Source organism: Psammomys obesus, unplaced genomic scaffold, assembly GCF_907164565.1.
Source record: "Psammomys obesus unplaced genomic scaffold, mPsaObe1.curated_primary_1811, whole genome shotgun sequence".
NCBI lineage: Eukaryota > Metazoa > Chordata > Mammalia > Rodentia > Muridae > Psammomys > Psammomys obesus.
The window spans coordinates 7,673,592-7,699,364 of NW_026592890.1; the positions used below are offsets into that span (position 1 = coordinate 7,673,592).

Consider the following 25,773-nt stretch of genomic DNA (forward strand, 5'->3'; position numbering starts at 1 on the left):
ATAACAGAGATGCTAAGATTCAATGTGAAAAATTCAACTTAACAAAGCTGTATTAAGGCCAGGGGTACAGCTCAGCGCAGACTACCATGTGCAAGGCAGTATATGTATGTGTATATGTATGTGTGTGTATGTATGTGGATATGAGGTAGCATTTGAAATCTTATGTAAAACGCGATTTTTATGGCAAGACACAAAATTCAGGGGCTATGAAAAATGTATACTTTATTCCATCCAAATTTAGATTTCTTGTAGGAAGAGAAATCAGACGGTAATCCACAGTCTAAGAAGATGGCACTGGAGTTACCGCACAAGCTTATCAATGAGCAAAGCACACAAATATACAAACAATGTCCCTGAAATCCGACAGGCCCCCATGAAACAGAGAGAATGTAAGCAGGGGACAGAGGGAGAACTAGGGTCAGACTTCGAAAGAGCATTGAGAAATGAGATTGAGAAATGATGATTGGAGATCAAAGCAAGCTACTGAAGGCTGAACCTCCAAGCCGCCTCCTGGACAGTCATCCCTTAGGATAGGCTGGTCCAGAGGACAGGGGCCACGGTGCCTAGAGCAGCTGACCATCTGTGAGGCACAGAGGGGTGAGAGGAGTAGGAGAAGAGAAAGGTGGGGCACACATAAGAGTGATGGAGCGTGACAAGCAGCCTGCATTTATCACACAAACATTTGCTAAGCACCTTCTGTGCACCACTGTTGTTCAGAAGGGAAGGTCCAGGGCACACTTTTCTCCCAGTGTGAAACTTGGGATGTGGGGGAGCAATCGAGCTGAGGAAAGCAAGCGATGGAGTAATGCTGTAAGGGGAGTGAGTAAACACACACAGGGATTAGCTGGTCAGAAAAGGGAGCTGGGGGTGTGCTTGTGTGGGGAAAGGGGCTGAGCCTCACCTTGCAGGTGAGTTTGGAGTTAGAGACGGAGGCGTGAGAGGTACTGAGATTCTGAGTCTGAGCCAGGCAGGTGTGCTTGTACCAAAAGCCAGGTCAGGGGGAGGAAGTGAGCTGGAGAGGGGTGACCCAGTCTGGCGGTCCCCACAGACAGTTACAAATGGGACCAGAGCAGGGTGTGAGATATGCAGATACAGAAGCGATGGGGAAGTGGGTGGCGTGTTTTTTGAGGGGGGGCACTTTTTATGCGGTATGATTTCAGCAGTTCTAAAATTCTTGGGCCCACCCCTGGCTGATGCTTTCTCAGTAGTAAAGACAGCTACGGTAACAATTATTGAATGAAATAATACCTGAGCATTTTTTCTGGTAGTTTCCTCTTGCTAATCCCTTCAATCTCCACGGGGAGCCTACGAAGTAGGTATGTTATTAGACTCATTTAAAAGATGAGACAATTGGGGCTGGCCGATTAGATTTCTATGTGTCACAAGCAGTAAGGGCATGTAGATGGGCTAGAGCAAGGCAGCCTGGCTCTGGAGTTCTTGGCGTGGGGAAGGTAGGTCAATCTGCGCTCTTTGGATCCCTTGAGAAAGCTAGCTAAATTGGGCTGGCTGATGGCAAGAGATGGAAACCGGGAGAAGAGCTGGGCAGAGAAATGAGAGTCGGTGTGTAGAGCGTACTATCACAGTGATACCCTGGTCATCTTTGCCGAAGCCACAGCCTGGCAGCTGATTGGTAACGCGCTGGGTCCTGAGATGGGGTGCATATCACACATGCTGAGCATCCTATTGATCTTCGAGGGGACCGAGGACGCCAAGAGGATGGATTCAAACCGGCTAAGCAACACTGTTTCTCAGGGATTCAAGATACGAATGTAGGCAAAGGACTTTGCTTTGAAGCGGTCCTGTCCTCTTGAACTTTGGGACTAAGCAAATCTCTTAGCCCTGCGGGCTGTCCCTCTGCTCCATTTCGGTTACGCAGTCTCTGCTCTGTCGTCAACATCCTACCCGGATTCTAGGCATGTGATGAGGCAAGGCCAGGTGTGAAACCCTGCTCCTGGAGCACAGAGGCTTCGGCTCCAGCAGCCTTAAGAGCACTCGAGGCTATTCCTGGAGTCTGTCGAGTCGGGACTCCAGCGAGGCTGGGTGATCTTGGAACTCCGGGAACTCCAACCCGGGCGTCCGTTTAGGGCAGGCTACAGGTCCTTGGCGTTGGCGCACGGTGCCACTGCCGCGAGCCCATCCCAACCCCGGGCCCGGGGAGCGCACGAGCAGGAGGCCGGGAGCTTGGAGCGGGAGGAGCGGCCCGGGGCGGGCTGCCAGAGCGAGAGAGCGAGAGAGCGAGGCGGGGGCGGCGGGTGCAGAGCTGCGGGCGGCGGCGCCCGCGGGTCACTTGCAGGCTGGGCGGCGGGCGGCAGGAGGCGAGGTGGCGGGGCGCACCATGCCCACGTTCGACCAGGTGCTGAGGAAGGCGGGCGAGTTCGGGCGCTTCCAGCGGCGCGTGTTCCTGCTGCTGTGCCTGACGGGTGTCACCTTCGCCTTCCTCTTTGTCGGCGTGGTCTTTCTGGGCAGCCAGCCAGACTACTATTGGTGTCGCGGGCCGCGCGCCACGGCGCTGGCCGAGCGCTGCGCCTGGAGCCCGGAGGAGGAGTGGAACCTCACCACCCCGGAGCTCCGCGCCCTCGCTGAGCGCCGCGGCCAAGGCCACTGCCACCGCTACCTGCTGGAAGCCGCCAACACCAGCCACGAGCTCAGCTGCGACCCACTCGCTGCCTTCCCCAACCGCTCTGCCCCCCTGGTGTCCTGCAGCGGCGGCTGGCGCTACGTGGAGACCCACTCCACCATCGTCAGCCAGGTAAGCCTGTCTCTGGGCACCATCTCCCTGCCACACAGTGGTGTAAGGAGGTGGCCTCCAGGCTAGGTCCATGGAGTCTTCGTGACCTGGAGACCCCACCACCTTTGGGGACCCACTGGGTTCTAAGCCGTGCAAGTGCTGTGTTGCAAATACCTGGGAAAGCCTTTGTTTGTGGCCCTGCCCTAAGGAGTGGGCTAAGAGATGATCTGGCTTCAGGTAAAGAGGAAAACTTTCCTAGAAGCCAACTTAGAGAGGCTTCCTTCACACACACCTGCCTCCACGGTAGTCACTGAGATGGGTTTGCACAGTGTTTGGAGAGCATGAGTCCCCTCTTGGCTGGGGACTCCGGCCTTGGGTCGGGGTTGAACTATGGTGGCATATCTGGATGGACTGGCTCGGGGGGGGGGGGCGACGGGGGGGGTCTACTTTGAAGACTTGAAGACAGTGCACTTTTTTTTTTTTTTTCGCAATGTCCAAATGGTTATCTGAAATGTAGGGAACAAAGGTCGAGGCTCTCCCGGGCAATAATTTTGGTAAAACTGCTCTGAGGACAAAGAGCAGCAGTTTAAGAGAAGTCAGGAAGAGTGGGATGTTAGACAAGAGGTTTTCCTGTTCGTAAATCATGGGGAGGCAGCAGGAATGGGCATCTCTCTTCTTTTACTGTGGTGGCTGCTGGAGCCTGAGGAGGAGGCAATCCTCACACTCTTTGGGGGTGGGGGGTCTTTCTCACTCAGACCCTAACTTAAATCTGACTCTTCACCCTCCAGGGCTTTGAGTTTTGAGGCTGTGGGTTTTCACTTTTTAAGTCAGTTTAGAAACTGCTTCAGCTTTGCCTGGCCTCGGGAATGTGCTCAATCCTGGTGTGATTTGGTATGCTAGGGAGGGTTGATGGGGGGGGGGCTCCCATTTTCTGGGGGGAAGGGGAGAAGGGAAGGGTTGTGGAGGGAGGAAGGACTGGGAGGAAAGGAGGAAGGGGGCACCCTTGGTATGTAAAGCAAATAAAACAAAACAAAACAAAACAAAAACAACAAAAGCCTTACAAATGGAAGGAAGGGAGGAAGGGAGGGAGGAAGGAAGGAAGGAAGGAAGGAAGGGAGGAGAGAAAGAAAGAAGGGAGGAAGGAAGGAAGGAAGGGAGGAAGGAAGGAAAGAAGGGAGGGAGGGAGGGAGGAAGGAAGGAAGGAAGGAAGAAAGAAAGAAAGAAAGAAAGAAAGAAAGAAAGAAAGAAAGAAAGAAAGAAAGAAAGAAAGAAACTGCTTTAGAAGTACCTGGTCCACAGAGGAACCATGCTGAATTTTGCCTAAGGTTTTAGCTCAGCTTAATCTATATAAGATTAAGTGTACTCAGGTAAATGGAGAAAGAAATGTTTTCATTTCTAACTTAGTTCTTGTCCAAAACACTTGTTTAGATAACAAGGAAAATGTGTTACCAGGAGACAGAAATGCTTTTTCTATAGTTCCCCTTTCCTTGGTTATCATGTTGAAAGTTGGGGTATAGCTCATTGAAGCTGGTGTTTCCTGAAAGGCCATATGTGGCTATGTACCCCACTCAGTGAAATTCCGGAGACCCTATCTCAAAAAAACAACAAAAAAGTTACCCCCTGATTTCTGTGTACACGTGTACACATATGCATGACCCCTCCCCCAGTGTACACTCATGCGTGTATATGCATACAGATATCACACCTAAAAGGTGAACATCAAAAGCCTTCAGAACCAAAACGCACACCAGCTCTTGAGTGAAGGTGATCTTTGGGCATCCAAGAAGAGGGTCATAAAACTCTGTGAGCAAATACTGACAGGTGCTTCAGGAATGTACTGAGGGCCCAGGGTCAATAGAGCAATGTCAGAGAGGTAACCATTCTTAGACAAAGTGCAGGATGGCGGGAAGGCAGGAGATCATCCTTACATGGTCTCTAGAGAGCTGTGTGGCCTCAGTCTGTCACTTAACTTCTTCAGGCCTTCCTTTCTCATTCTATGCATTATTGCATATTGCGTACTCTATGCCATTATTGTCACTAGCAGCTGACAGCTCAGTGTGCACACAGTAACCAAACTTCTTCAGGGGCAAACTAAAATGTTATTTAAGATGCCTGCCTTAAAGCTGTTGATGAGGTTTTTGAAACTTTCTGGAAAGATTTCCTTTCCAAATCCCAAAGAATATTAATTTCTTGTGGCTCATCTCTCATGTGTTGGCTCTCAGGTAGAAACTCCTCCGTCTGTCCTGAAAACACTCACCACCCAAAGTAACTCAGAATCTCACAGAACCTCATAGGGTTCTACATGCTTTCTTTGATTTCAAATATGAACAAATTCATTGTTGTTATTTCAAATACTATCAAAGTAATGATCAAAACTGTAACTCTAGCTTCAGCTAATGTTATGAGCTGAGCGTATTTTCAGAGACCTAAAGTTTAGGACATACAAAGGGTACACACTGGGAGAAGTAGAAAGTAGACAGGCTGCATGTGATACTTGGTCCTTGAGCCAAACTGGGGAGAGGTAGAATTGTCTTAGCTTTGTAGAAGGAGAGCTGAGGTTGCTGGTTAGTGACTCTGCCGGTGTCCCATGCTGTCAAGGAGGTTGTCACAGGTCAACCTTAGTCCTCTGTTACTATGGTGGTCCTCTAGTCAATATGCCCTTTGTTTCACTTGGTGGCATTCTAAATAACCAGCCAGGCTGGCTGCTGAGGAAGCTGTGACTTCATTTGGTGCAGTGGGTCCTTATCATCCTGATGTGAGCATGGTAAATCAGTCACTTAGAACCATCTACCTTTGTCCTAGCTTCATAACAATTGGAAGGCATTCCAAGGAGCCACGTGAGTGAGTGAATGTCAACTGTAGAGCTGTTCCAAGCCACATCCACTCGAGGGGATTTTCTGCCTAAGCTGACCTTCAGCATAGGCTGTTCTGTCGGAGAGTCTTAGCCTCATCTGCTTGTTAGATATTGGGCAGAATCAAACCTGATGGAATGCAGACATTGAGTCAGAGCCCTTACCAGCTGGATGTTTCATTCAGTGCATAGGGCAGGGACCTTGAAGACTGGCAAAGGGATTTTGAATCAGGAAAGAACAACAACAACAACAAAACATTTCTACTTCAGGGTGCCTTCACACACATAGACAATTGCTCTTCCATCACTTTTCTTCTAAAGTAAAAAGGTTGGTTTGAAGGACATGGATGATCTTTTGAAGAGAGTGCTGGCTGCTTTGTTCTCTGGCCTCCTCCTCCTCCAATGTCTTCTTTTGATTCCTGTACAGTTGTCCTAAGATACAGGCCAACTGGATAGGGTGATTTCCCCCCCAGTGCCAGCCTAATGCTGCCCTCCCTAAGGTACTGCTAAGCATGTTAATGAGCTATTCTATGTGTTGGAGAAGCAAGATAGCCAAGCCACAATTCTGGCCTAAGCAGTGTCTCTAATTTGCAACAGGTATTTTAGAAAGAAGTACTAGGGCTGGAGAGATGATTCGGTGGTTAAGAGCACTGTCTGCTTGTCCAGAGCAGATTCAATTTCCAGCATCACATAGAACTGTAACCAGTTCCAGGGGATCCAAACCCCATCCTCACCTCACCATGGGTACCACGCATGCCTGTGGTATATAGACATACACACAGCTAAAATGTACATTTAAAATATCTAGAAAGAATGTGTCTCTGTATTGTGTGAATGTGAAATGTCATTTGTGCCTTCCCTCTTTTTTGCTGAATTAACTGATCATCAGAGTATCTGTTATATTATTTTTTTTAATTCTCAATTATGGCATCATTTGTTTTTCGCTTTATCACTTTTCCTCTATACTGTGCTTTGGTACATTTTTTCCAGTGTAAGTTGGATCCTCAGCTCAGTTTTTCTAGCCTTTTTTTTTTTGTGTAAATATTTAAAGCTATAAATTTGCATCTATGGACTCCCTTGGCTGCACTTCAACAAGTTTTTTTAAGTGGTGCCAAGATTTAGTCTGTGAGCAAATATATTGCTGTCTAAGCTGCATCTATATATAGAATAAAGAATGATTCATCTTATGAGTCATAAGATGTGGTGTGCCACATCGAGTCCAAACATCAATAAAAATCCACCTTTTTTCCTACCTGGGGAGCGGAATCAATTCCCTGGGTGACAATAGAGCCACCGTGACAAGAGTTCGATCCAGCCTTGACTGACTGTGTATTGTATGACTACCAGTCACCCAGAGGAGGAGTAAGAATTCTAGGAGTTTTAATGAATGAAGTTTTATCAGCAAGGAGACTTCATTTTTTTGCATTAAAAAAAAAGAAAAAGTCTAAGCCGGGTGTGTTAGTACACACCTACAATCCCACCTACGTGAGAGTCTGACCTAGGAGAGTTCCTTAAGCCCAAGCGTTTAAGGCAAAACAGCGAACTCCATCTTCAAACAAAATTGCACATAGCGTAGCTGTCCATATCCATAAAGTGCCCTACTGGAAGAATTTTTGTATGTGTGTATCAGTCTTCTCCTTCCAGTATGTACACACTGAGCCATCTCACTGGTCTTGACGACAATCCTCTTAGACTATTTAATTAAGCTGTGCAATATCCTGGCATAAAAACACAGGTGCCAGTCATTATTATAAAATAACAAAGACAGCCTGCTGGGTGTGGTAACGCGCAGCTGTCATCTCTGCGTTCAGGGAGGCTGGCGCAGGAGGATGAGCAGTCCTTCTGCATCCGTCCCCTTATCTGCCCTGCTGAAATGTGTATGTTAACTGTTACTCCATTCTTAGGGTTTGAGTGTCTCATTGTTATTCCTTCTTTGACTCACACTTTATTTTTAGGGTCTTATTATTAAGCTAATTTAAGCTGGCTCTTTTGAAAGATTTCCCATTCTTTTTAATTTGTGGTATGGTCAGAGAATGTAATTTGCAGCTTTGTGTGATATACTGACTTTTCTTTTTAACGTCTTTTAAACTTTGCTTTGTAGACCCTCAGAAGTCAAGTGTTGTAAAAGGTCCTTTCATGCTTGGGAAGAATGTTTGGTATTTGGCTATGAGCTATAGAGTTTTATAGACATTCAACAACTGAAGCTACTCAGTTCTACTGTTAAAGCAGACTACATTTGAGTCAACTTTTCATATGCTGGTGATCAGTAATTATAAACACATTATTTTGCAGAATTTTTGTTTTCTAGATTTAAGATTTTTGTACAAGATATAATTGTACTGAATATGTGTGTGTTAATTTACAGTTTAAAAACTCCTCATAGTAAATTGAAGTTCTTATTATATTTATTATTATAGTATAAAATCTGACCTATGATCTAGTATATGTTTTGTCTTAATAATATCTGCTATTAAATAGCAATTTCATCTTTCCTTTGGCTAATGTTTATTTATGATTAATTTTTTGTTACCTTGAATTTCAAATTTCTCATGTTCCAATAGTTTTGTGGTACTCATAAGATATACATAAGATGATTTTGCTCTTATTGAATGCACGTTAGTGTTCATGTGTTAGTCACCCCTCATCTCTGTGACAAATACAAGAGACAAGCAACTTAGAAAGGGAAAAGCTATCTTTTGGCCCATGGTTTCAGAGGATTCAGCCTGTGGTCACTTGATCATGCCAGTTAACCTGTGATGAGACAGCTCATGATGGTGGAAGTCTATGCATGACACCACCCTGTGGTAATCTGTTAGCAGTATGGACATTGTCCTAATGGTGCCTTCAAGGGCGCTTCCTTGTGCTAGATTCCCCTCATAAAGGTTTCACTGTGACCCAACAGAACCCTAGGCTGGCGAGGGAGCACCCAAGGTCCAAGCCTTAGCACTCCTTAAGTTGTGCGGCTCCTGATCTTTTTTTTCTTTCTTAATCTTGGCCTTTCTGTGTTTTTCCTTCTGTGAAAGAAACGTAGTTAGACTCGGGCTTCCCACTCTGTTTTATTCCTTCTTTTTTATTTGTTGGGAATTTAGCAATTTTGGTGTTCACTCCTGGACCAAGCTTTTTTAACAGAGTCTAAATTTAATGTAGCTCCTCCTCCCCAAAGAGATTTATGCCTATGGGCGTGTGCCCATGTGAGCTGATGTGTACCATGCATGCAGGTGGCCCCAAGGCCAGCGGAGGGTGTCAGATCACCTGGAGTTGGAGTTATAGGCAGTTGTGAGCTGCCATGTGGTTCCTGGAACTAAACCTTGGTCCTTTGCAAGAGCAGCAAGTACTCTTAACCACGGAGCCATCTGTCTAGCCTCCTAGACCTTCTCTCAGACAATCTATGAGACTCAGAACTCTTTAATTCAGCCACTGCTTCCCCTGTCTTTGGATTACTATTACCCAAAATCATACGTCTGTCATTTTATTATTAATTCATGGTTTTTACGTAGCTTGTGTGTGTCTTGGTTCACATTCACACTATATTTGCCCATTACTTGGTAGGATGGCTCATTTCCTTCCGTGCTATCAGGTAAATCTTTCAAAAGTGTCTTTAGTGTGGTGGTTCTCAACCTGTGGGTTGTGACCCCTTTGGGATTGAACAGCCTGTTCTCTGGGGTTGAATATCAGGTACCCTGCATATCAGAGATTTACGTTGCAATTCATAACGACAGCAAAATCACACTGTTACTAGTGTACATGCAAAATGCACAAAGAGAACTAATACATTTTTAAGGCAAAGCTAGAGTGTAACTCGTTGGTAGAGGGTTAAAATAAGAAGAAATCTCTGGGCAGTGATGGTGCACACCTTTAATCCCAGCTCTTGGAAGGCAGGGGCAAGCGGACCTCTGTGAGTTCGAGGCCAGCCTGGTCTAGTGTTTGTGAACACATGCACCCTGAGGATTAACATGACTGCACAGACTTAAGCAGGTGAGAGTAGGGAACCTGGCTATGAAGAACAAGGAGGACAGGCATGTGTCCTGCTTTCATGTGCCCAGAAGAAGATCCAGGGTTCTTTAGAAAAGGCCATTTCTTAATCCTGGCTCTACTCTAAAGGTTGTGGACCTGGCATATAGCTTCCATTTTGCTCTGGGAAACCTGCCGTCTCTCTGACTGTCCTGGTGCAGGTAATCTTGTTTCCTCTCAGGGAGAGTCCTCTAAAACACAACAGGCGTGCATGAAGCACTCAGTAAATGTTTCTTGAGTGAATAGCTGTGTTTTCTCTGCGTTTGGCCCTTTAATCGCTTCTCAGGGAAGTTCAGCCATTCTCTGTCCAGGGCAGCTTTCCATCTGTTCGCCTTTTCTGCTGAGATTCTAATTAGACAAAAGCTGGACTTGATTTTTTTTCTTCTTCATGACTTTCTCTCATATTGTCCATTTATGTATTTATAGATATAGTCTGAATCGCTAACTTTCCATTCAACAGTGTCAAATCTTCTGTTTAACCCATTCATTGAACTTTTTATTTTAATGAGTTGTTTTTACCCATGGTATTTGTGTTATTTTACAGCATTCCTGGTCATTTCTTAGTGGCCATTACTCTTGCTTTAAAAAAAAAAAATTCCAGTCTCTTTAATTCATTTCCATACAACCGCTTTTAGTTCGTGTGTGGAGACTTTCTAATGTCCTTGGTCTTGTTTAAAGCTTTCTGTGTTCCCAGTTCTTGTTCATCTCTGTGGGACCTTGGTTCCTTCTCCCCGCTTTGGAAGCTTGGAGATAGCAGTGACCTGGAACCCCGCCTCCCTTTTAGACAGTCTAGCTGGTTCAAGAATGACTGAGGCAATTGTCTGTTTGTCTTAGAAGCATCAGCTTTCTCTTTACTTCCTGAAACACTTCAGCACGTGTCCATCATAGTAACTGTTTCTTTCCGTCAATGACAAATGTGTTTTAGTGGTATATTATTTAATGGAGTAGAATCAGGACCCTGTTGAATGGGGACACCCCATGAAGTGTCTGCTCTGTGGTCTAGGTAGGACAACCAAACAGACGCACCATCCCATCCGGTGACCTTTGTGGCCCAGGACAACCAAGAAAGTGTTGCAACAGGGGCTTCACTGTGGAGTGCGGGAGAACCCTTCCTGCTTCCGCTGACATCTGGCATTCTGGAGTGTCAACAGCAGTGCCACTGTGGTTATTTACATTCGGTGCATGCCAGGCACTGGGCGAGGCTGAGGACACAAACATGAGTGAAATCCTTTCTCCGCCCAGCTCCCGGCCTGGCCGGAAGAACTGTTCTGAGACAATGGTGAGATGAGCAGAGCGGAAGGGTGCGCCTTCTGCCTGGGTCCCGGGTGAGCCAGGGCAGAATATATGCTGACCTTGATCTCAGCCTTGGAGAACAAGGAGGAGCCCAAGATGGAAATGCCAGTGAAGGAGTGTTTGGTTTTCACATTCTCTCTTCTTGGCTTGAGGGCCCCTTAGCAGGGCTAGCCACGCTTTCCTAGGTCCCACCCGTAGAGTTTGGAATCCAAAGATGGGGCTGGGTTTAAAACTCTTCTTTTCTTTCAAGCATCCTAGGCCCATGCAGCTGGTCCACGGACCTCCCAGGGAGGCATGCTTAATGTTTCTTAATGAGGAATGTGATGAAAATCTCATGACCAGAAGACAAATCAGCAATAGATCTGCCAAACCTACCCCGCAGGCTCTGGGACAGATGTCCTATCCCTTTATCTCCTGGCAGAAGTACTGGGTCTTAACTGATGAAATGCCTTTGTTTATACCCAAAAAAAATCTTTGCCCTCTCCAGACAGAGATGCACGACAGATTAGAAGGTTTCTTTGACTGGTAGGGATGAGGCATAGCTAAACAACACTCTGAGAATCTTGGTAAAGCTTTGAGGGACTTTGGATGAGGGCACAGCCATAGGCACATCAGATAGGTATGGCATCTTCACCATCTATGGCTGTATTCATTATTTTTGTTGTTGTTGTGTCAAATGTCTGGCCATAGCAAAGAATGGTTTACTCTGGTTCACATTCTGAGGGCTGCCGGTTTGGTTCCATAGATAATCGTGGTGTAGAAAGGGATGGAAGCAGGAGCAGGAGACAGCTGGTCAGGTTACATGCTTAGCCAAAAAGCAGAGAGTGATGAGCACTGGTGTTCAGCTCTCAGTCTCCTTTTTATTCATCCCAGGTTCACAGAAGGGTGCTACCTACATTCAGGGTGGGGTCTGAATTAATTCAATCTAGAAAGTTCCTTGCAGACACACCCAAGGGTTTGTCTCCTGGGTGACTGTAGACCCTGCTAAGTTAGTGTTTTGTGTAAGCATCTTAGTAGACTGGAAAAAGCACAGCTATCTTTGAGGATCAGTTGGCTCTGGGCCTGAAGAGTTCTGGGCTCCTCTCCCTACCAACTTCAGCAAGTCCAGCAACTACCAGATTCAGTCTTCTTCGCTCTGGAGTGGCTGTGTTAAGATTGGAATGTAAATTGTTCCTTAAAGACCCATGTTTGAAGGCCCGGCACCCAGCTGCCAGTACCATTTGGGGAGAAGGTGGAACCTTTGGGGTGTGGGGCCTCGCTGGCAGAAGTAGGTGTCCTTAGAGGCAGGTCTTTGAAGAATAGATCTGCTGTCAGCTGTAGCCTGAGTTGTCTGCCTGCTGAATGGTACCACATTGTGAGGGGCCATAGCTTCAGCTGCCGCAAACTCTACCACATCCTCTCCATCCAGATAGACGGAATCTTATGAGACTGTGGACCAAAATAAATGCTTCCATCCTTGGGTTGTTTCTGTTGGTTACTTGATAACAAGGACATAAAAGTAACTAACCAGTAACTAAAGGTAACTAACCCTTCCTTAGAGGTTGTCCATATGAGCAGGCAAGGTAGCTTCCATTGTATCTAAACACTGATCCAGGTGCTTGGAATAGTTGTGTCCTGTTACTGTGTAAGGATTTTTGAGCCAATTGGAACCTAGGGGAAAGGAACAGATTGGGAGCAAGCTGACAGCCAGGTATGACCCTGGAATTGTAGTTTGCAAACCCCTGGTCTAACATAATAGATCACTAATAAATTTTCCTTTAAAAAATATAAAAAATAAAAGGCCACCAATTTTTAGACAGTAATTTGCACTTGAAGCCGAGAATACCAGGATTTTCCTTCTGGGATGTAAGGCTAGATCAGATCACATCACCCAAGTCTCTGTGGCTTGCAGGGCAATGTGACCAAGCACTGGTCAGTGATGTTGGGGAGATACCAAATGACACGACAGGGCCCAGAGCCAAAATAACCTTTACCCTTACCTCCCACCCCTGTTCCTTTCATCTACACTCGGCAGCGGTGAACCCTGAAGCCCTAAGGGTTGAGGGACTACTTAGATGGAAAAGAACCTCAAAGTGTGTAGGGATAGTTGCCTCTGCCATCTCTCTCCTCCCCACTGATGAACTTGAATGGGAAAGTGAGATCATGGATGAAACAAACTTTAAGTAATTTTTTTCCCAAGGCAGGGAAGGTCTCGTGTATACCAGGCTGGCCTCAAACTCTATGCAGCCCCGGACTGACATTGGAATTCCGATACCTCTGTCTCTCCAATCACCACCTTCAGTTCTGGGATTCCAGGAGCACACTACCATCTAGTCCACAGCGGGGACTGAACCCAGGGCTCCGTGCATGCTGAACAACCACTCCACTATCTGAACTACATTCCTGGCCCCAAGAGACAAACTTTCCCACGTAAACCACTGTCTATTATAGGTCTTCCTGTGAACCAGTTCTGACTGCTGTGTTCTGGTTCTTTTTTTGTCAGAGGGACCAAGGTGATAGGCTCCAGTGCAACAGCAGGGAAGCTGGCTCTTGCCCTCCCTCATCTGGCACACAGGGCACTGGGTGACCCTGCCCACTTACTGACTGTACCTCTTGGGCTCCTCTCCATGAGACACATCTGCCCTCCAGGGGTCCTTGCTTATGACCTTTCTATCTCTCAAAATGCCTTTCTTCTTTCTTCCCACGTCATTCCAGGTTTTATCTCAGCATGCACTTTAGGATTGCCTTGCATGGAAAGAGGTCCTCCAACCCTCACCTCCACCCTGGGGCTAGGGCTGGGTTTCTTGCTTTGCCTCATATTTCTGAGTATTGATGGTGTGAGCAGCTGCCTTCCTTATCAAAAAAGGAACAGGCATTCTGAATACTGCTTAATACAGCACTTAGTAAATATTTGTGAGGAAATTCGTAAGTGAAAGAAAAAGCGGCAGATTCAACCTGTGTTATACCTACAGCTAAGCTAGCTCTGGAATGGAATGTCATAGATTGAAGAAAAGCCGTTTCTGCTGACACCGCAGCTTCTTCATGACGCACACACGATAAGTCCTTGTGTCTCTCCTCCTCGGATCTGTGAGGTGTGACCATTCGTCAGGTGGTCTTGCTACAAAGCCTGTAGCAGAGAGCTCAGGACCTCACTTGACTGGTCTCTGCCTGCACGTGGACTCTGTCGTCTCTTGGAGCTTCATTTGGGGGATGTGACCTGGCAGATGAAGGGAACAGGGGGAATGGAACTGTTGGCTTCCTGAGCTCATCATTTTTATGTGCTGACGTTCATTGTGTAGAGAAGACTTTTCTCAGCTGTCCTGGCTCTACTCAGCGGGCCTGTGTCGTCAGCAGAGTCGGCTGTAGAGGCAGCTGGGCACAGGAGCAGGGCTGGGCAGAGGCAAGGGCCACGTAGGAGTGGCGTTTACAATGCCAAGGCACAGCTGGACCCTCTTCCCTCTAAGGGAGTGGAGGCAAAAACATGCTCCTGGACCTTCACAACAAAAGGGAACTTTTCCAATGGTCTTTCTACTGAGTCCACCTCCTTAAACAACAACCAAGAAAGATGTTGATTTCTATTGTGTGAGGGAAAGCATACTCCCTGGGGTTCTTGGAATAGTGATTTTTACAGTGATAAGTGACTGGCAAGGGAGCAGGTGGTTCCTTTATCTGAATAAGGGATCTCAAACTCAGCTTCTAAGAGGCTGCAGCCTCTTGCTTTTCTCCTGTGTTTGTAATGAAACAAAACAAAACAAAACAAAAAAACAAAAACAAACAAACAAAAAAAAAGCTTTGGGACTGGTTCCTGTGTGATAATAGGGAACAGCAGTGAGGATGGAGTTTAGGGGATTCTAAGAAAGCAAGGAAATGTAAACTTTTAAAAACCCTTAAGCTGTGCAGTGGTTTTATTGGTGGGTAGGACCTGGTGTAGCCTTCAGAATCAAGATTTATTTAGCGTTTCTCTCTTCAAAACTGAGTTCAGGGAGGAAAACAAAACTCCTGCATCGACATGGGGGCTACTGTGAAATAGCTTCTAAGATCTCTGAGGTCACGTCTTTGACTAATCAGGGAAGCAGATGCTGTTCTGGGCAGCCTGCGGAGCCTCACAGGCTCTCCGTGTGTGGACGCTAGCCTCTCTCTAGTCGCTGAGTTAGCGGTCATCTCCCAGCTATCCTGGGACCCCTCTCATTCCTCTCACAGCTGAGTCAGTTTTCAAGTTCCTGAGGTATTGAAGTCCCAGCCCTGAACTCGGGGATACCAGATCCATGTACAAGTGCGAGGGTGTCCTGGGATAAACTAACCTAAAACACGGAGGGTTTAGTTCCTGAAATCTAGATGGGGTCACACACCCTGGCTTTGCCCTTTCTTCCTGGTGGATTTGCTACGCCACCCATGGTGACCGTGGGGAGTGATCTTCATTAGCCATTTGGCTGAACTGAGAAACACACAGAGTAGTGAGGCAGGCCTCTGCATTTGTCTGTGTGGGTGTTTCCAGAGTCCGTGAGACCTGTCCTGAGAGTCCGTGGCTTCAGTATGAGCCGGGTCTTAGCTAGAAGTTGGGTCACTGCAGGAGTGCTCTTGGGAGCGATGTCTCCTCTGCCTCCTTCCTGCATCCCTTTCTCTACCTTCTGTCTACCATAACGTGGTTTCTTTACATGTCTCCACTGCCATCCCCATGGGGCCAAGTGACCACGGACTGAACACATTACCACTGTAAGCCAAATAAATAGTTTCTCCTGTTAAATTACTTAATCCACAACAATACAAAAATAACCAATGCGATATTTAAACATTTAACTTCGTATTTCTCTTATTTGGTATAACATTTTGCTATCTTATACTAACTGTGATAATATCACATCTGCTTAGGGGTGACTGTAACTTTCTGGTAGGTTTTGTTGCTAGCATGTGTCTTATTTATGAGCATTAGGACCTACAGGCATGGAACAGTGTGATGTCCTGCTGCTCAGAGATAGTTCAGGATGAAATTTAGGAACATCAAATAATGTGGCCATCTGGATGCCCTCCTCTTCTGGCAATGTTCAATGTTCCTTGTGTAGGTAGACAGCATGTGGGAGTCATTTTCTTTTCCCAGCCACAGGACTTCAGAGCTCTGGTGCAAACCTCTTGCTGGCCTCTGCTGCTTTGGCAGCCGTGTACTGAGCTGAAATTCTCCCATCTTTTCACGGCTTCTTCATACAGAAACAGCAGGTTTTGCACATAGGCCTCATTGAGTTCCCATGGTGCGGGGTGTGTTTGTCCCCACACCCCCACTTCAGTGGGTCCTTAGAGAGTGTTTCTTATTTCTCCCCTTATGATGTGGCAGGAGACTGGGTGGAATGGTAGCTTACTATGAAATGTGTGGCGGTATCTAGAAACAGACACTCAGAAGAAGGCCTCTGCCACGCTCAGATGGGGTTTGAAGAGTGCCTTCCTACACAGAGGGAGAACAGAAAGCAAGACAGAACACCTGGGACCTTAAAAATGCTGAGACCGACTGGGCTCACCTTGGTCCTTTGGCTCCGAGTTTCCGGACTCAGGGACCTGGTTGTCACATGCTGAGGGGCCCGAGGGCACTGCGGTCCTTCTGAGAGAAGCTTGGACCATGGTTGTCACGACCACACTTCATAAGTAGCACACAAGCCATTCTGAGGTGTGTGATACCCCAGTCCAGGATAGCCGCATCCTCTGCTCCACGGTGTCCCACGTCTCGGATGCCTTTCCCAGTTGTTGCTCAGTCCAGTGTACGCACAGGATGGCTCTGATTTCATGGTGTTTCTGCCAACTGGAAGCGATGGGTGGCCAACAGCTCAAGATGAAAGGCGACGTGTGCGTCTCCAGCCCCTGAGAGAGATGCGCTGTAAGCTGATACCTGTGAGTCATAAACAGAAGGGCTGTGGCTCCAGGGCTCCTGCCGGAAAGCTGATTGTAGCACATTACGGGAGCAGAAAAAGTTTTAAAAAATTCACTTCTTTAATATTTTTTAAGTGATGCTTCATTGATAGTATTGAGGACTAAGGTTTTTGTTGTTGTTGTTGTTGTTGCTAAGGTGAGTTTTGAAATTATAGACTCATGGGGAAATCATGTCGTTTGCCCAAGGTATTAAATATCCATGATAGAAGAGAAAAGTAGATTGAAAATTCTAATTAATTTTGCATCAGCTTTTTTTTCGCGGGGGAGGGGAGGGCTGGAGAAAGGGTTTTTCTGTATAGCCCTGGCTGTCTTAGATCAGTTGTTGTTGTAGACCAGTCTGGTCTTGAACTCAGAATCTGCCTGCCTCTGCCTCCCACATGCTGGAATTAAAGACATTGGCTACAATGCTTGTCTACATTAACTTTTTAAAAGATTTTGTTATTTTTAAAAAATTTTATGTATGGGTATGTGCATAAGAGTACAGGTGCCTACAAAGGCTCTAAGGGGGTGTAGGATGCCATGGATTTAGAATTATAGGGGGTTGTGAGCTGCCCAGCATGGATGCTGGACATTGATCTCAGATCCTCTGCAGAAGCAGGACACAGCCTTAACCACTGAGCCATCTCACCATGCTTGACATCAAGTTTAATTATTGATCTTTCATAAATAAGAAACTGTATCAAGACCCTTTCCTGATGAGACATCTGTCTGTGTGTCTTAGTTAATAGTGATCTGTTGATCATGAGACTAGTTTATCAGAGGCCTCTTTTTGTCAATGTCCCTATAAGATCACCAGGATTTTTATATAGTATGTGTGTTTGCATGACTTGTCTAGAAGACTTTAGATTTTTAAACTCAACCTAGTCTAATAGACACTCTCTCTCTCTCTCTCTCTCTCTGTGTGTGTGTGTGTGTGTGTGTGTGTGTGTCTTTGAATAGATTAACTCTATACACCATTGCATAATAGCTATTTGCCAGTACAAAATTTTGGAAAGAGATGATGGAACTTTACATGAAAGCGGATACAATGCAGCTTGTCACTGAGGCAGCAAAATGACTAAGAACTCAGGTTTCCTGATTGTGGGAACCCGAGAACGTCCTTTGTTGGAGTTTTCATGAGCTCCAGTTTGTACAAAATGGGCATTGCATTGCATTAATGGGAGGTTAGTATAAATAACTCATGCGAAGGGCTTGTCGAGTTAGGTGGCACGGCTAAGTGCTGAGTATGGTGGTAACTGTCCCTGCTTGGTGACAGGGTGAAGAAAGGAGCTGGGAGAGGCAGCTGGAGTGTGGCGATAGCCCAGATAGCAGCCCCTGGTTTGAGAGGACATTTGCTGATTGAGGTGCCAAGATCCCAGTGTAAGAACCTGGCACTGTCTACCCTGGAGCTGACATACCGCAGGACAGTAATAAAGACTAAAGAAAGACCCGGGGTTGGGGCTTGGGAGATGACTAAGTGCATAGAGTCCTTTCTTCTGGGTGCAGTGGCACATGCCTGTAATCCCAGCACTCGGGAGGCAGAGGCAGGCGGATCTCTGTGAGTTCAAGGCCAGCCTGGTCTACAGGGCAGAATAGGCTACACAGAGAATCCCTGTCTTGAAAAACCAATAAATATGAAGACCTGACTTTGAATCTCTAGGACCCATGAGGAAAAAAACCTAGACATAGCTAGATGTGTCTGTAACCTCAGCTCTGTGGGGACCAAAGAAAAAGGCTTTCTGGCTGCCAGTCGAAATCCAGGTTGCATAAAAGATGCTGTCGAAAAGGAATAAGGTGGAGAGTGACAAAGCAGGACACTGAAGTTCCCGTCTGGCCTTCACACACATTTGTTCAGCATATACACATGTACCGTACACACTTACATGCCATCCATGTGCTCACACATACAAACGAAAGACCAAGGCTGAGAGAACCTCAGCTCTCAGTCCCTCCTCTCTGTATGGCTAAGATGGCCGAATGGAGAGTGCAAAGGAGACGTGATTATGGAAGGACACCTTCCCACATACATACCCTTCCGCATACACACTCGCCTCCCCTTCTCACTCTCTGTCACTTAATGTGGCTCCCCAGGTCCTCAGTGCACCTGATATACTCTGGATTTGCTGAACCCCCACGTGATGCTCTGACTGATGACTGAATAGAGGAAGAAAGCCAGGGATATCCTGAGTGGGAGGATGCTAGGGTCAGATTCAGTGGGTCTTGAGGAGGGGGCTGTGGGCTGCAGGCTGTGTAGAAAGCCTGGAAGGGGATGTGAGTATAACGGCTGTTGGCTTTTTTGCTTCACAGCCACCGTAGCTAGGGAACAGTGGAGGCCTTCCTGTCCTGGCAGACACTGAGCACTGTGAGGGCAAGCCTGGCTGCTCCCAGTTGTGCTGCGTGCCATCCATACCCCACTCCACACAGCCCCAGTACCTTGCAAATTTGATTCTTAGTTCTCCCCGCATAATCCAGTGCTCAGCCTTCCAGTGCTGACTGGATGAACTGGGAGCCTGAGATCTCTGTGCTGGCCCTGGTCCAGCTCACCCTCAGGACTCACTTATTACCCTGCTCAGTTGGAAGAAGCAGTTCACTGATGGCTGGAGGAAGTGGGTGGGGGAAATGCAGGCCCATAACTAGCTGCTCTCATGGTGGAGGTGAGTCTCCAGGCTCAGGAGAGGCACCCTACAACATCTCTACGTAAGTGACAAACAGCGGTATCTCAGAGCCTGTGGATGTCGGCCCACAGGGAATGGGCTAGTCCCTTATCCTGAAAGATTCCTGTGTATACACATGCTTCTGAAGGTGGGGTCAGTCCCAACTCTATCTTGGCACTGCTGAACCACATCCTGAGTGAGGAACCAGGCAGGAGAAGGATCTGTGAGTAGAACCCACAGGAAAGGAAAAGCCATAAAGAACACAGGCCTGAGAGACCACCTGTCCTTCAAGCTGCCCACCACACCTCCATGTTCTGAAAGAGGCTTGTTCTACCCTGGAGATGAGTCCAGTCAGCTGACCCACACAAAGTGAATGTTCCCTGGCCCTTTCTTCTTCCATTCCCTTAATCATTCCTTTCTCCCACACCTCTGCCACCACTCCCAGAAAAGGCCCAAGCCCACATGAAATTGTCCTGCTCATCTGATCCAGGAAGCCACCACCTCTCTTCAATCTTCTTGCACTCTGTTCTCCATCTCTGTAGCAGCTTTTATAAGTCAGGTGCTCACGGGGGCACCAGACCCCGCCCTACGTGCCATTGGCTCTGTCTCTTTTCCAAGGTTGGAAAAGCCCAAATAACGAGTGGTAGCTCAGTGTGGCCCAGATCACATGACAGCCGAGTGAGATAGTTCAACTAAGGCGTTAGCTCTAAAGCTCAGCCTGGTACCTGCTTTGGCAATTCTGTGGCCTAAATTAGCTTTGCCATCTCTACTGCATGACAAGCGCACATCATAATATGTTGGGTGACTCGGAGCCTTTGTGCGTCCCCTAAAGGCTGTGATAATGAGATGCCTTAGTACCCATTTCTATACACAGCGGTGCCTTTTTGTGGCCAGAATTCACTGGGTTCTCTTCCAGACGGGCTTTTAACTTCTACTGGCAGCATTCTGTGTCATTAATGGGACCTGCTTCACTGGAAGTGAGGCTGGAGTAAAATGGCTGGTGCATCCAGAGACCCACAAGGACAATTGCAGTTGAATGAAGGTTAGAGGCAAGGTGTGCTGAGGCCTTCTGGCCAATTCGAGTGCACAGCATCTTCGGACATTCATGATGGTAGCTCAGTACCAAGCCACAGCCTGGTCTCATCTTCCTCAGAAGACCCAAGAGGGTTAATGTCCCTGGTGGCTCAGAGACATTCACTATATAGGCCCACACTGCCTGCTCCCGGTTCTGAGCACCCTTTGGAATGAGGATAGCATTTTGACAGGAAGCTCTTGCCATGGAATAATTTTTCCACAAGCATGTTTTTAATAACTATGTAGATCAAGGCACTTCGAGGTACCAATGAAGCTAATGTCTCCATTCTAGTTGGGTCAATAGGAAACATCTGTATCACATTTTGGGGTGCTTGTGGTGGCAATCAAAATACCCCATTACAGCCAGGCATGGTGATGCATGAATATAATTCTGGTAGTTGGAAAGCAAAGGCAGGTAGATCACCAGTTTGAGACTAAAGCCTTGAGCTTGATTCCTGTCATAAAAGCAAAGACATTCACTATTATCGCCACCAACATTTCATACAGTTACGGTGGGCATTGATCATGAACATTGAGATTTAGGGCAGGGCTGAACGGAATTTGTAGGTTACAAAGGATAGATGCTACACTTTGCTCTTTGCTCTTTGAAAGTATTTTACTGGGAGCTGGAGAGATGGCTCAGAGATTAAGATCGCTGTCTGCTTTTCCAGAGGACCTGGGTTTGATTCTCAGAACCTACATGGTAGCTCACGATCATCTGGGAACTCCAGTTCCAGGGGATCTGATGCCTTCTTCTAGTCTCTGTGGGCACCAGGCACACCCGTGGTTCATAGGCATATATGCACATGAAACACCCATAATCAATGAACAAAAAACATCCACAAACAAACAAAAGTAGCTTAGTATCCAGTAGAGACAAAAATACTATAACATACTACATTTAACCTTGAGGTTAAATTTCATGCTCGGAAATCTCTTTTTTAAAACAGTTTTTGGATTTCTTTTATCTTGTGTGTACCAATGTTTTGCCTGCACGGATATATGTGCACTATGTGTCTGCCTGGTGCCAGCAAAGGTCAGAGAGGGCATTGGGTCCCCTGGACCTAGAGTTATGGATGGTTGTGAGCCATGATGTAAGCGCTGGGAACCAAACCTGGGTCCTTTGTGAGAGTAGCAAGTGCTCTAAACCACTGAACATCTCTATAACCCCAGAAACGTCTTTCTTAATTGTTAGAAATCACAAAAGCCATGAATTTAATATTTGACTCTACTAAACCTTAGGGAAAGAGACAGTATTGATCAGTAGAAAAGAAACTACTCAAAAAGTCATCTTTCTGTTTGGAGTTTGGAGCTGAAAGAAAACCTTATAATGTAATTTATGGGTTTACAAGAACAGGCCCTATCATAGGGCAACAGAGGCAGCAATTAAATCCAGCCTGTGGGGTTTGACAGGTCATAGTCTCAAGAAACAAAACACTTAGAAAGACAGTGATAAGACTGAAACCCAGCCTCATTCAGCAGGGTGGATGATGACCTCTACCCTAGATTCCGTGTCTAAACATAATCCATTTGTGTGCATTTGAACAGTGACATTTTGTTGCATGTGAAGATGATCTGGGAAGAGCAGCAACAATATTGTCAGACAAACTCCTGGCTCTTCTGAACTATTCACTAGGAAGAAGTGACCCTTGTTTTATCATGTTGCTAGGCCTCTTAGGAGAGTAGTAAAAATGTTTCTTATACTTTTGAGTGTTTATAATTGTAGTGGGTTTTTTCCCCTTGTGTAGTCAGTTTTCCATCTTATTTAAAGGGTGTGTTATGTAGATATTTCTTTTTAGGAAATTTTGTGTCCATTTTACCCATGATAGCCACAAAAATCTATCAATCAATGTATGCAGATTATAAGTTATCTGAAAACATAAGTCTTTAGACTATCTTTTCCATCTTCTCTGATTCTCTGTAACCTCTTTGCTTAAGAAATTAAACCACTATAAAATCTCTGACCCTCCAGCTTTAGTTAAATTTGAATATTGTCACAAATGACACTTTCCTCAAGGAAGTCCTGTGAGTGGGCAAAGGACATAGGAGGAGAAGCAGCAAAAGAGTGTCTTCCCAAGGTCCTCTCTGTACTCTGATATCCTATGGTTGATTGACAGAGACGTACCATTGTAGCCTACACCTATGATGAAGTCAGTGTCCGGGGTCCTAAGGCTGCAAGTGTCATGGTCCCCCCAACGGCCTGTTCTGGGCTTTTCCAGGACCTATGTGGTGGGGGTATCCTGCTGCTTCAGGACAGAAAGACCCCAGACAGCTGAGACTATCTAGAGAGCCGCTTCTCCAGACCCTGATCAGGACTGCACCTACAGGCAGGTGTCATTGCTGCCACGTGAAAAGCGTGCGAGCAGCTTGATAGGTAACTCCACACTTTTAGTAGCTGTGTTACTTGCATTTTGTTGTGGAGGGCACAAAGGCAGTGGACAGTGTTCAAAACCTTTGGCAGACCAGATCTTCAAAGTCTTCTGAAGGGTAGGCAAGTCTGCATGGCATCCTGGGATAATATGTGCTGACTCAGCATGTCTTCCCTCTTTTTTCTTTTTTTCTTGCTCTTCCTGCCATCTTTTCAGTCCTTTGGGCCCAGAAGGCAGGATCTGGGGCATAGGTGGCCTGTGACGTCACTTGATTAGTCAGCAGAAACCAATAGCGTTGAAAGGTGGGAGTCCTCTGCCTGTCGTGGCAGCTACTGCTCGGGGCAGTAGATTAATGGAGTTCCACTGGACTCACTGATGAGGAACCAGCGTGCTGTGTGTGAGATTGGGAGGGGTGGGGAGCAGGGATGAAGGAAGGGGAAGAGCTGATCTACCGGTTTTTCTCAGGCACAGCTGGCAGATGGCCCAAACATGAGTGCCTGGGGCAACGTACAGCAACAGCAATGTGGAATCCAGAGGTACAAGGTGGGCAGAAGGCCAGGAGCTGCCTGGTGGGGCAGGCATTGGGCTTCCCACAGGGCTAGGTTTAAAGGTAAGGCAACTGGATTCCTGCCTGCTCCCTCAGGATAGAGTATACATATTCTTAGTAGGACTGTGTCCTCAGGCTCTTGCCTTCCTCCCTCCAAACTCCTGTCTTGGATTCCCTGCCACTGGCTTTTACCCACATCAACAGCTTCACAAAGATCTCACTAGCTCTAGGCCCCCAGCCTCCTCTCGCAGGGGATGTCTCTAATCTACCTCTTTGCAGAAGTTGCCCTTAGGATGCTGTGCCTGGCATCTGGACTGCACGCTGCCTCCAGCTGGGAATCTCCTAAGGTGACAGGCCACCTACCCTGACTTTTCCAGGATCGAGGGGGTTTCCTGACAAGGTCCTGTCAGTGTTAAAACTAGGAAAGTCCCTGGCAACTAAGGACAATTGGTTACCCTGTATACCCCAATAAGAAAAAAAAAATATTCACAAGATATCAAATAATGAAGCATGCGTGCAAACAACATGGGTGCTTAAAGAGGTTCAAATATGGGCAGCCATTGGGCGTTCTCACTACAGAGATTATATGAACTTTACAAAATAGCATTTGGAAATGCTGATAAGATTATATCAAGTTCTAAAAAGAGGCTGGGGTGTAAACTTGTGCATGTCACATGACCATGACGTGAAACACGTTCTAACTGTATGGTAGAGTGAGAAAAAAGAAGGCACCATCTGCCTGTGACGAGGCCTTGAAGGGGACAGTTCTTAGTCCTGTTTCTTAAAACTTCAGAACAGATGTCAATAGCCTTTTAACAAGTGCGAGAGAAGGTCCGAAGCAGCCACATGCTATGATGGGTGTCACGCTGAACATGGATGAGCAGAATGAACTATAAGGCTGGGCAACAGTAACTGCAGTTATGCTGGGCCTGGTGGGTTCTGAGCAGCGAGGTGAAGATGTCTTCCCTGAAGCAGGCAGAGGCCCTTAGCCCCTTCTTAGAGGCTCAGCAGAGGAGGCCCTTGGATCTTAGGCTCAGAGCACATCAATGATCTCTGCAGGCCTTACGACAGGCTCTCATAAAGGGAAGGTTCTCGGCAGGGGCAGGTGTTCAGGGAGCAGTTGTGAACATGGATCAGGACCAAGGCTCCGACAACCACAGGCCTCACTTTGAAATTGTTACAAGGTAATGAGAGGACACCGTCTCTCATGGCAGATCATGATACAAGCAGCTACGCTGTGGGGGTATGAGTGTTCCCCAGGGTTTGTGCGCTGAAATGGAATCTCTGCTATTAGGTGGTAGAAGACGTAAAACATAATCTGATGTTGGTGTTGAGGGGTGGGGCTTCGAGGTGATCGGGATTAGTAAAGTCATCAGGTCGGGCCTGTGGTTCAATCCAGGTGGCTCTTCTGCCTCTTGCCGTGTGATATCTTGAGTCACCTGGGGACTCTGTTGGCAAAAAGGCCATAACCAGATATGGGTCCTTGACTCTACTAGAACTGTGGGCAAAATGGTCCTTATATTCCTTCATTCTCTTTCTCCCTTCTTCCCCCCCCCATTCCCCCTCCCTCCCAACTGAACCATCTCCCCAGCCATGAGAACTTGTTTTCTTATAAAATTGTCTAGACTTCAGATATTTTATTATAGTAATGAACAATAGATTAACATACAACTAAAATTATTTTCCTCAAAACTGAAAATGAGCTTGCTTCATTTAGAAGAAATTAGTATTTTTAATATGACCTGTAGTTTTTAATAGATACAATCTGTTTAAACGCCCTGATCACATTATATTTTAGTTTGTTTTTGATGGCTGAAGGATGGAGTACAGGGCCTTCTGTATGCTGAGCTAGTGCTATACCCCAGCTTATACCTAGCACCCCAAGTTTATAGAAATTTATTTTCAGTGGATATTTTTTACTCTGGAATAAGATATTTATTTATTTGATATTTACTACATATTTATTTGATTTGTAAGTCATTACTTCTTATTTGAATGAGACTCTACCTGGGATTTTCTTGATAATTGCAAACTCTGTCATAAAATGTAATAGTTACTTATTAACATCAAAATGGTAGGGTTAGGGATATAGCTCAGTTGAGAAAGAGCTCTCCACACAAGCACAAGGACCTGAGTTCTAATCCTTATCACCCACATAAAGAAAGCAGATTTAGTGGCACATTCCTATAATCCCAGCAATGGGAAGGCTAAGACAGGAAGATCCTTAGATGTAGCCAATTAGTGAGCTCAGATTCCATGAGCAGCTCTGCTTCAAAAAATATAAAATAGTGAGTGACTGAGAACACCTTACATGCACCCCCACATTAATATGCACACACATACACACACACACACACACACACACACACACGAAT

General features: G+C 46.4%; 1 protein-coding gene across 1 annotated transcript in view; it reads left to right on the plus strand.

Moving 5' to 3' along the window:
- Positions 1–2,282: 2,282 nt before the first annotated feature.
- The window catches only part of Slc22a3 (solute carrier family 22 member 3), an 83,526-nt gene continuing 60,035 nt past the window's right edge, over positions 2,283–25,773 (plus strand). The window contains exon 1 of the mRNA XM_055615854.1: positions 2,283–2,749. Within this exon, the coding sequence (XP_055471829.1) occupies positions 2,336–2,749 (414 nt within the window). The 5' untranslated portion in view covers positions 2,283–2,335. The remainder of the gene's footprint in view (positions 2,750–25,773) is intronic.